Source organism: Perca fluviatilis, chromosome 18, assembly GCF_010015445.1.
Source record: "Perca fluviatilis chromosome 18, GENO_Pfluv_1.0, whole genome shotgun sequence".
Lineage (NCBI taxonomy): Eukaryota > Metazoa > Chordata > Actinopteri > Perciformes > Percidae > Perca > Perca fluviatilis.
The window spans coordinates 33,899,883-33,912,382 of NC_053129.1; the positions used below are offsets into that span (position 1 = coordinate 33,899,883).

Here is a 12,500-nt window from a genome sequence, read left to right on the forward strand (position 1 = left end):
TATGAAGCCAGAATAATGACTGTACCTCTGAACCTCCTAAGGCCTCCTGCACACTGGCTGCGTGGCCTGTCTGTTTATATTTGGGTTCCCATGGTAACAGGTTAGAGCTTACACACTTCCTGCGTGACACGCACGACTCAGAAAACGTGTGCGTGCTAGAAATAGGACCGACGCAAGCGTGTTGGAAGCATTTTCAGGCAAAATAGAACAGGAAAAGATGTTTATATGTGTCATTTAGACACAAATACATATTAATAAATGACATTTTGATGGATTCTGATTAAATAATAAGATGGACTTTATTGTCTCAGGAAAGGGAACTGAAATATAAAAATATTTATATATCGAAATATGTGCAAACAAATGTACAAACACAAAGATATTGACAAAATAAATTGTAGAGCACGCTATTATTTAGCAGCAGCAGCAGCGCCGCGTCAGACACGTTTCTGGTGTGTTAAGACCTAGAAAACGCCCTAAATGTGTTAGTGGATGTATACTGTAGTTTGGTGCAACCATAGGTGTAATTTACAGGGGGCAATAATCAAAACTGGCCAAAAAACCTATTATAATTTCCTTTACATAAATAACAGGGTCTCTGCTGGTTTCAACAAGTCAACTTTAAGTCTTTTTAAGACCTTTTTGAGACCTTTATGAATGGAATTTGACTGACTTATCACAACAACGAAATGCAGAGTCACAAGTACTTGAATAAAAGCAAATATATATATATATATATATATATATATATATATATATATATATATATATATATATACATTATGTACACGCCATAAATATTTTTCATTTAATGTGTTTCTTTTTTTATGACTATTTACATTGTAGATTTTCACAGAAAGCATAAAAAAAATAAAAAATATGGAATTATGTACTTAACTAAAAGTGTGAAATAACTGAAAATATGTCTTATATTTTAGATTCCTCAAAGTAGCCACCCTTTGCTTTTTATTAATAAGGGAAAAACTTCCACTAATGAACCCTGACAAAGCACACCTGTGAAGGTAAAACCATTTCAGGTGACTACCTCATGAAGCTCATTGAGAGAACACCAAGGGTTTGCAGAGTTATCAAAAAAGCAAAGGGTGGCTACTTTGAAGAATCTAAAATATAAGACATGTTTTCAGATTATTTCACACTTTTTGTTAAGCACATAATTCCATATGTGTTCATTCATAGTTTTGATGCCTCTAGTGAGAATCTACAATGGAAATAGTCATGAAAATAAAGAAACACACTGAATGAGAAGGTGTGTCCAAACCTTTGGCCTGTACTATATATATATATATATATATATATATATATATATATATATATATATATATATATATATATATATACACACACAGCAAATTATATTTAGACGAGCGAAAGAAAGAACGTAAACACCACAGAATAAATTTTAAAAAACCATTTCAATGAGCATTAGAGGCGTTGCATGGGCGTAGGAAAAATGAAGACCTGTTTAAAATGATTTAAGAGCTAGAACACAATACTTCAGCGAATTAAAGACTTTTTAAAGGTCTTAAATTGTAGACTTTATTAGACTTTTTAAGACTCGCAGCGGCAAATGTAATTTGCAGCCAGAGTCAGCTGGAGAAACCAAACTCTGGTCAGGCCAATCACATCGTGTATAGAGAGGGTGGGCGGGGCTTATGGCTGCTGCTGGAGAACATTGGGTCTTCTGGAAGACTTGGAGTTCATCTTTTCTTTGAGAAAAGAACAAAGAACGGCTCTGAAGTCATTCTTAAAAAAAGGGAAAATGTGTTCGGAGTTTAAAGTTTAATCTATCAGCTACCGTTGCTCTGATTGGTTGGAGCGCTAGCCTATTGCGTGCAGAGGGGAATTTGAAAGACGACCGTTTATCCCGCCCCTCGGATTGAGCCCTGACCAATGGGGAGTTCCCAGAGCCCAACATCTGGATGTGGGTCAGACCCAGACCTCAACATCTGGATGTGGGTCAGACCCAGACCTCAACATCTGGATGTGGGTCAGACCCAGACCTCAACATCTGGATGTGGGTCAGACCCAGACCTCAACATCTGGATGTGGGTCTGGCTCATCAGGCTAGTTTGCATCATAACTTGATTCAGAAAAATTTAAAAAGAAAAATTGTTGCAGAAAAATTCACCCAAATGCAGACAAATTATGCGTTTGACATAATTGGGTGCAACAGAAGTACATTGGCGGGATAAAGCCCGATATCTGTGTGTTGGCGTTCTCAAACGCCGATCTCCACGGTAACGACAAACTCCGAGCTAGCGAGCTACACGCTAAAAATGTTGTGAAGAAGATGTGCAACAAGACAGGTCTGCTCGGTTCTTTCAGGGAACGATTGTAAAGATTTATAAAGAATATGTGTTGAGGTCATTTCCTCTCTAACTGGGAGGTTTTGATTGGTTTAAAGAAATGCCAACAACCCAGTTTTATTCGCCTATCCCAGAATGCATCTGTGTCTCACCCTCTGGTCTGTAGTGGGCGATGATGGTCACCGTCTGCCCGGCGTTCTTCAGGGCGGCGGCTGCCTGTTCGTGGGTGGCGTTACGGAGGTCCACCCCGTTCACCTGGACACGGAGAAGAGAAAAGGGAGTAACTAAAGTAACTAGGAACTAAAGTAACTAGGAACTAAAGTAACTAGGAACTAAAGCTGGAACAGATGAATGTAGTGGAGAAACTAAAGTAACTAGGAACTAAAGTAACTAGGAACTAAAGTAACTAGGAACTAAAGCTGGAACAGATGAATGTAGTGGAGAAACTAAAGTAACTAGTAACTAAAGCTGGAACAGATGAATGTAGTGGAGAAACTAAAGTAACTAGTAACTAAAGCTGGAACAGATGAATGTAGTGGAGTAACTAAAGTAACTAGGAACTAAAGTAACTAGGAACTAAAGTAACTAGGAACTAAAGTAACTAGGAACTAAAGCTGGAACAGATGAATGTAGTGGAGTAACTAAAGTAACTAGGAACTAAAGTAACTAGGAACTAAAGCTGGAACAGATGAATGTAGAGGAGTAACTAAAGTAACTAGTAACTAAAGCTGGAACAGATGAATGTAGCGGAGTAACTAAAGTAACTAGTAACTAAAGCTGGAACAGATGAATGTAGCGGAGTAACTAAAGTAACTAGTAACTAAAGCTGGAACAGATGAATGTAGTGGAATAACTAAAGTAACTAGTAACTAAAGCTGGAACAGATGAATGTAGTGGAATAACTAAAGTAACTAGTAACTAAAGCTGGAACAGATGAATGTAGAGGAGTAACTAAAGTAACTAGTAACTAAAGCTGGAACAGATGAATGTAGTGGAGTAACTAAAGTAACTAGTAACTAAAGCTGGAACAGATGAATGTAGCGGAGTAACTAAAGTAACTAGTAACTAAAGCTGGAACAGATGAATGTAGAGGAGTAACTAAAGTAACTAGTAACTAAAGCTGGAACAGATGAATGTAGCGGAGTAACTAAAGTAACTAGTAACTAAAGCTGGAACAGATGAATGTAGCGGAGTAACTAGTAACTAGTAACTAAAGCTGGAACAGATGAATGTAGAGGAGTAACTAAAGTAACTAGTAACTAAAGCTGGAACAGATGAATGTAGCGGAGTAACTAGTAACTAAAGTAACTAGTAACTAAAGCTGGAACATATGAATGTAGAGGAGTAACTAAAGTAACTAAAGTAACTAGTAACTAAAGCTGGAACAGGTTAATGTAGTGGAGTAAAAAGTCCAATATTTCTCTCTGAAATGTAGCGGAGTAGCAGTAGAAAGTAGCATGAAAAGAAAAGACTCAAATAAAGTACAAGTACCTCAACATTTGGTTAATGGAGTACAGTTCTGGAGTACATGTACTTAGTTACATTCCACCACTGCTTTACAGACAGAGTAGGTCTAGACCAAACTCTATGATTTACAAAGACCCAACAGTATGAACCAGCATTGTAAAACCAGCCTCTCTTGCGTTGAGCGTTGAATTGAGCGTTGAATTCAAATTGAATTCACATTGAATTCACATTGAATTGAACTGTACGTACAGAGACGAGCCGGTCTCCTTTCCTCAGCTCGCCACAGAGGTCGGCCGGGCCTCCGGCGAGGATGAAGGAGATGAAGATGCCCTCTCCGTCCTCTCCGCCCACGATGTTGAAGCCCAGGCCTGTCGCTCCTCTGTGCAGCACCACCTTCCTCGGCTCCCTGTCGGACCACACGGAGCATTCATCAAACGCTGCTCAGGGACAGACACTGACATAGCCCCGACATTTGGTGGCCAAAGTACCTTTTAGGTGGCCCAAATGTAAAAAAATAAATTAATTAAAATAAGACATCTTAACTCGGGCCTTCCTGTAACACTTCCATAAATGAGTCTGATATAATTATTTATTTAAAATTGAAAAGTTCTTTGGAAACATAGGCCAGGGGTCGTCAACTACATTTTTTTTCAAGGGCCAGAATTTTTCTAAGCAGACACTCTGGGGGCCGGACTTTCAAATAAAGGTCTACTTGTTGTCCCCAGAGTCAGAACTAAACGGGGGGAAGCAGCGTTCAGTTTTTATGCTCCACATATCTGGAACAGACTCCCAGAAACCTGCAGGTCCGCTGCAACTCTCAGTTCTTTTAAATCTAAGCTAAAGACCTATCTTTTTAATGTTGCTTTTCTTTAAATAATCGATTTTATTAACTTTAATTTCTTATACTGCACTGTAACTTTTATTCTTAAGCTAAAGACCTATCTTTTTGATGTTGCTTTTCTTTAAATAATCGATTTTATTAACTTTAATTTCTTATACTGCACTGTAACTTTTATTCTTAAGCTAAAGACCTATCTTTTTGATGTTGCTTTTCTTTAAATAATCAATTTTATTAACTTTAATTTCTTATACTGCACTGTAACTTTTATTCTTAAGCTAAAGACCTATCTTTTTGATGTTGCTTTTCTTTAAATAATCGATTTTATTAACTTTAATTTCTTATATTGCACTGTAACTTTTATTCTTAAGCTAAAGACCTATCTTTTTGATGTTGCTTTTCTTTAAATAATCGATTTTATTAACTTTAATTTCTTATACTGCACTGTAACTTTTATTCTTAAGCTAAAGACCTATCTTTTGTGGTTGCTTTTCTTTAAATAATCAATTTTATTAACTTTAATTTCTTATACTGCACTGTAACTTTTATTCTTAAGCTAAAGACCTATCTTTTTGATGTTGCTTTTCTTTAAATAATCGATTTTATTAACTTTAATTTCTTATACTGCACTGTAACTTTTATTCTTAAGCTAAAGACCTATCTTTTGATGTTGCTTTTCTTTAAATAATCATTTTATTAATTTAATTTCTTATACTGCACTGTAACTTTTACTCTTAAGCTAAAGACCTATCTTTTTGATGTTGCTTTTCTTTAAATAATCAATTTTATTAACTTTAATTTCTTATACTGCACTGTAACTTTTATTCTTAAGCTAAAGACCTATCTTTTTGATGTTGCTCTTCTTTAAATAATCGATTTTATTAACTTTAATTTCTTATACTGCACTGTAACTTTTATTCTTAAGCTAAAGACCTATCTTTTTGATGTTGCTTTTCTTTAAATAATCGATTTTATTAACTTTAATTTCTTATACTGCACTGTAACTTTTATTCTTAAGCTAAAGACCCATCTTTTTGATGTTGCTCTTCTTTAAATAATCGATTTTATTAACTTTAATTTCTTATACTGCACTGTAACTTTTATTCTTAAGCTAAAGACCTATCTTTTTGATGTTGCTTTTCTTTAAATAATCGATTTTATTAACTTTAATTTCTTATATTGCACTGTAACTTTTATTCTTAAGCTAAAGACCTATCTTTTTGATGTTGCTTTTCTTTAAATAATCGATTTTATTAACTTTAATTTCTTATACTGCACTGTAACTTTTATTCTTAAGCTAAAGACCTATCTTTTTGATGTTGCTTTTCTTTAAATAATCAATTTTATTAACTTTAATTTCTTATACTGCACTGTAACTTTTATTCTTAAGCTAAAGACCTATCTTTTTGATGTTGCTTTTCTTTAAATAATCGATTTTATTAACTTTAATTTCTTATACTGCACTGTAACTTTTATTCTTAAGCTAAAGACCCATCTTTTTGATGTTGCTCTTCTTTAAATAATCAATTTTATTAACTTTAATTTCTTATACTGCACTGTAACTTTTATTCTTAAGCTAAAGACCTATCTTTTTGATGTTGCTTTTCTTTAAATAATCGATTTTATTAACTTTAATTTCTTATACTGCACTGTAACTTTTATTCTTATACTGCACTATCAATTTTATTCTTGTCTTTTAATGTTTTTAATTTGTTTATTAATGGTTTTAAATTGTTTTTAATTGTCTTCTAACTGCTCTTTAATGTTTCATGTAAAGCACTTTGAATTGCCCTGTTGCTGAAATGTGCTCTACAAATAAAGCTGCCTTGCCTTGCCTAAAGAAAAGAAAATTAATTTATACCTAATAGCCTATGCCTATTCTTGTTTGAAATTTCCACTTTCTTACTGAATTAATGCTATATTTTTTTTTTACATGTATTAGTGTACGCAAACTCATACAAACAAGGCTCTTTAACTAGAAAATGATCTCAGACTAAGAGGCAGTTCACTGAGGAGTGATGGTTAAAGTCTGTGATTATGGATTATTGTAGTATGCTGCGTCCTGATTGGTGGAAAATGCTTGCAGAAAGAAATGGCTGCTGTCGAGTAAACATGCCACAAAGAGGTGGAAAAGCCCAGCTTTAATGATGAATGACTGATAAGCAGGCTATGCACTCGGCATGTATGCAAATACAGGCGGCTGGTTTTTGCTCTAAATGCTTGAAATGATAAATAACAGAACGCATTTTTTCCTCTTTACATTTTGTGAATTCATGATTATTCTGCGGGCCGCCAGTTGACTGACATAGGCTATATATTCTCTCACAGTCTCTTACTTCAGTCTTTCTGTTTCGAGCTAAAAAGGTACTCACTACGTCCTGTTTGACCCAGTTTCAAAATGCTCTGTAATCAGAAATTTGGGTTTCTTTCAAACAAATAACGGAGATGGTTCCTTACAACGCTCTTTACAAGTAAAACAAATGATCAGTTCACTACTTTCATTGAATGTGTGTGTTTTAATCAATTTTATGGCATTCGAAGAAAGTTATTGATAAAATAACGTTAAAAAGCTTCAAAAATGTCAAAATCGCAGAAAAGAAAGCGACAAAGACATCGGAAAAAAAATGGCAGAACTTTGGGAAAAGTGACAAAAAGTTTTTAAAAAAAAGTGACACAAATGTCTGAAAAAGCTTCAAAAACGAGTGACAAGAACTTCAAAAGGTGACAAACGCAACAAAAGTGACTTACGGTTTAAATTTTAAATTTTGACCCAGAGGGGGGAGCATCTGCTGGGAATAGCTGGTGGCCACAGAGTAAGTTTTGGGGGCCATGCTTGATGTGGAACCCTGCTGCTGTGAGATGTGTACTCCTCGGTATCTTCCGATAGCCAAAGCCATAGGAGTAACGTACAGAGGGGTCGGGGGAGGCTACAACCCCCACAATAATCAAAACAGGCCAGTGCACAACCACCCAAAAAAAAAACTATTACAATTTCCTTTACATAAATAAAGACAAATTTGCACCAAACTTGATGCAGAAAAGGCACACATTGTTGCAGAAACATTCAGGAATGCAGAAAATGAAGTGTTTTGACGCTTACAATTTAAAATTTGCTCAAAAGTGGAGATCTCATTTCTTTGTGTGCAACATGAATGTATGATTTTCCAACAGCAACACCCGTTGTAACTGCCAGCGTTAATGCAGGGAAGTGTATTTCGGTATGGCTGACTTTTGGCTACTACTTTTGACAGTGTGTGTGTGTGTGTGTGTGTGTGTGTGTGTGTGTGTGTGTGTGTGTGTGTGTGTGTGTGTGTGTGTGTGTAACTGCAGGTTTAAACCAGCAGAGGGCAGACTCTCACAGCTTTACCAACCTGCTGAGGGGAAAAAAAAAAACAGCTTGTGTTGTTGTTATTGATACTAATTTAATCTCTAGTTACTTAGTTAGTTAGTTTGGTCTCTAAAATGTCAGAAAGTGGTGGAAAATGTGGATCAGTGTTTCCCCAAAAAGCCCAAGATGACATCATCACATGTCTTGTTTTGTCCACAATTCAAAAGATATTCAGTTTCCTGTCCCAGAGGAGAGAAGAAACTAGAACAATATTCACATTTAACAAGCTGACATCACACAAGTTTACCCGTTGTTTTGTTTTTTTAAATGACTCAAAAATCTTTGGCGATTAATTTAATAGTTGACAACTAATCGATTAATCTTGCAGCTCTAATTTGGATATTATATATATATATTCATATTCAATAGGGCTGCTCCCTCTTAGTGGATTAGTGGACTAATCGGTGGTTTTGGTCTTAGTCCACTTAGATCTCTTTAGTCCATTAGTCATGTCTGATGCTGTTTTCATGCTGAATGACTTATTTCCAAGAAACGTACGAGCTCATCTCTGGTAAACACAATAATTAAAGTGGTGCTTTTAGCGTGACTCTTTGTGGAGAAACTCAGATTTACAGATCTGTCGATTAAATCAACTAATCCATTAGTCGGTACAATAGAACGAGTGTTATAGTCGACTAAGAAGTTCTTCAATCGAGCACAGCTTTATATTCAAAAAATCCTCCCATCTGTGTGTCTGCGGTCTGAAAGCGTCAGAGCGTAAAAGGTGTTTCTGTGCTCACCGGGTGACGTCATCGTCTCCCAGCATGCTCTTCGGGGTCGGGGAGTAGCGTCCCGATGAAGCTGGCGGGGGGAGGGGCTGACCCAAGAAGGGAGGGGGGCTGATATGGTTCTCCATGTGCTGGGAGTACGCTGCAACAGAGACACACACACACACACACAAAAAAGCTCTTTATCGAGATGAATTGTAGATACGAATTAGTTGTTTGTGTGTGGTGTGTGTGTGTACGTGTATATATATGTGTATGTGTGTGTATATGTACATGTATTTCTCCGAATGATTTGTATATGCAACAGGAAGAGTAAAGTAAATTTGTGGTGTCTTGTAATCCCATGTAGGATGGACCAAAATGTTTGGCATCACAGAAATAAAACATCACTCACACACACACACACACACACACTCACACACACACACACACACACAGTATTTAGGTCAGATATTACAATCCAGTTGCTCCAGCGATGCAATCGCTCACAGAGGAAATTTAAAAAAAGGAAAAACATAAAAGTTCTGAAGCTGCAAGATAAAAAAAATGAATGAGTCAGTGAGTGAAAACATGTTCATGTCCTCCCTGACACGCTTACTTTGAGCAGCAGAGTGTCTCGGCCTCTGGTCCCTGTGCATCTGATCGTACACCTCGCCTGCACTCACCTGTCAGGCTCCTGTTACCGTCTGATTGGACGAGGCCTAGGGGCCGCCGAGGGGGGTCGTAAACTAAACTAGCGAGGGAGAAACTCAACCGGGTCTGATCACAAGCTGCTAGTGGAAACCAGAGACTGTAACACGCCCCCATACTCTGCTTCTGACTGGCTAGTAGTCCTTACCTAGGTACTGTCAGGGCACCTCATACTCTGCTTCTGACTGGCTAGTAGTCCTTACCTAGGTACTGTCAGGGCACGCCCTCATACTCTGCTTCTGACTGGCTAGTAGTCCTTACCTAGGTACTGCGCATGTGTGACTCCCAACAAAGATGGAACAGAAGTGAGAGGTCTCACTCTGTAGCTAAAACAGAGAGCTCAACACACAGGGTGAAAAGAGGAGCTGCAGCAATGTGCAGTACAACAAAATTATGGTGTTTTTTGAAAACTAAACCATGTAAACCTATTCTAGTACAACCTCTAAATACAATTATGAACCTGAAGATGAGCATAATATGAGCACTTTAAGTAAAAAACAGGGTTTTTCCAGTTATAGTGCGTTCCATTTGTACTCCAAATTCGGATTTTCCGATTGTCAGCCCCCTGACCTGGGATTTCTGAAAAGATTATACGCCGTACGCTTTGATTTTTTTAGTTAACATGGAAGGGGGCATAATAACAACAATCATTTCCTCCATTTCTTCTTTTCTACAGAAGCGGCAGCGTTGCTGTGTGGATCAGCTCGGCCACTGTGACTGAAGCCTGTGATGCAGCTCGACGCTCGCTGATTGGATTTGATGCTCGTCCTTCACGCGTCTCAACCTCAACATCAGCAGAGGAAGAAGAGGGGGGGGAAAACATGGCCAAGGCCATATGTGTATGTGTGTGTGTTGGGGGATGAGAAGAGACAGAGGAGGGTAGAAGCTGAGGGATTTGATGGTGACATTTCCATGGTGGCTAATTTAAGGAATGCTAGTCTATATCGACGATTCTTTTTAAGGGGATTGCTCCGGTGCCGCTGGAAATTCTGCCGGATGTCCTACTAAAAAATACTTCTGAACGTACACATGTTCCACCAAAACAAGTTCCTTCCTGAGACTGTTTTGCAGAGGCACCATCATTGCATCCGCCCAAGACGATTGTGATTGGTTCAAAGAAATCCCAATAAACCAGAGCATGTTTTTTCTCCCATCCAGGAATCCTGTGTTGAAACAGGAGACGTCTCTTACGTTGTAAAACCAGCCTCTGGAGACTCGACCAGCTGACTTCTCTATTGGCTGTAGAAACAGGAGACGTCTCTTACGTTGTAAAACCAGCCTCTGGAGACTCCACCAGCTGACTTCTCTATTGGCTGTTGAAACAGGAGATGTCTCTTACGTTGTAAAACCAGCCTCTGGAGACTCCACCAGCTGACTTCTCTATTGGCTGTAGAAACAGGAGACGTCTCTTACGGTCTAAAACCAGCCTCTGGAGACTCCACCAGCTGACTTCTCTATTGGCTGTAGAAACAGGAGATGTCTCTTACGGTCTAAAACCAACCTCTGGAGACTCGACCAGCTGACTTCTCTATTGGCTGTAGAAACAGGAGATGTCTCTTACGTTGTAAAACGCCTCTGGAGCTGGACCAGCTGACTCTCTATTGGCTGTAGAAACAGAGATGCTCTTACTTGTAAAACCAGCCTCTGAGACTGGACCAGCTGACTTCTCTATTGGCTGTAGAAACAGGAGATGTCTCTTACGGTCTAAAACCAGCCTCTGGAGACTAGACCAGCTGACTTCTCTATTGGCTGTAGAAACAGGAGACGTCTCTTACGGTCTAAAACCAGCCTCTGGAGACTCCACCAGCTGACTTCTCTATTGGCTGTAGAAACAGGAGATGTCTCTTACGTTGTAAAACCAGCCTCTGGAGACTGGACCAGCTGACTTCTCTATTGGCTGTAGAAACAGGAGATGTCTCTTACGGTCTAAAACCAGCCTCTGGAAACTCCACCAGCTGACTTCTCTATTGGCTGTAGAAACAGGAGACGTCTCTTACGTTGTAAAACCAGCCTCTGGAGACTCCACCAGCTGACTTCTCTATTGGCTGTTGAAACAGGAGACGTCTCTTATGGTCTAAAACCAGCCTCTGGAGACTCCACCAGCTGACTTCTCTATTGGCTGTAGAAACAGGAGACGTCTCTTACGTCTCTTATTAATCCTTTGGAGGTTCCAACATCCTGAAATGATCCCCATTCTGTTTGATTCTTTTCAGTAATCAATCATCTGATCGGTTTATCGCCGTCCGACAGCTGAGCTGGACATCGTTCCTCCTGCACTCATCCGTCCAGGATCGGTTTGTCCTTCAGCGTCTCCACTTTAACGGTTCACCGGGGGGAGTCTTTGGGAACAGATCCAGAGTCCGTGCTCTGAATGTGCTGGAGAGGAGCTCTGCCTCGCCTTGACTTTGAGACGTGTTGTTGTTTGATGAATGCCGCTGGGAACGTCATCAGAGACACTCTGCTGTCCCTCCTGAATTCAACGCTAATCCAGGGTCAAAGGCAGAGAGCCAACAAGTGTAGGCTTAATCTGAACCAGGACCTGCTAATCTGGTTTGTGTGATGCTAGACCTTAAGGTGCTGACACACCAAGGAGATTATCGGCAGTCGGACAGTCTGGCGAGGTCGTGACTCGAGTCTGTTCGGTGTGTCCCGTACCGTCGTCACTCTGGGGGGGGGGCTGTCGGAGTTCATTTTTGGGCCGACCTGACATGTTCAGAAGGAGGGGGGGCAGTCGGGACTCACCAGGAAATGACGAGCAGGATGAGGTGACTAGAGTCTCTCAAAATCTGATGAAAATCTTTTAAACTGACCTTTGTTGAGCTGAAATGAAGACAGATTCAGCAACTGCGCACACACACACACACACACACACACACACACACACACACACACACACACACACACACACACACACACACACACACACACACACACACACACACACACACACACACAACACACACACACACACACACACACGGCCTATTTCTCTCTTCAAATGTTTTCAGAAACACGTTTCGGTGAACTATTTTAGTACAATATGAGATCGGATTCTGAACGAG

The 12,500-nt window shown here is 39.1% G+C and overlaps 2 protein-coding genes across 2 annotated transcripts in view; one reads left to right on the plus strand and one right to left on the minus strand.

The window, feature by feature from the left end:
• Positions 1-12,500, plus strand: part of LOC120546766 (T-lymphoma invasion and metastasis-inducing protein 2-like) — a 141,385-nt gene that overhangs the window by 40,731 nt on the left and 88,154 nt on the right. The gene's annotated exons all lie outside the window — the stretch shown is intronic.
• The window catches only part of LOC120546764 (disks large homolog 1-like), a gene marked incomplete at both ends in the record, with an annotated part of 23,065 nt that overhangs the window by 4,967 nt on the left and 5,598 nt on the right, over positions 1-12,500 (minus strand). The window contains 3 exon segments of the mRNA XM_039781944.1: positions 2,480-2,582; positions 4,044-4,200; positions 8,761-8,890. Coding sequence (XP_039637878.1) covers positions 2,480-2,582; positions 4,044-4,200; positions 8,761-8,890 — 390 coding nt within the window.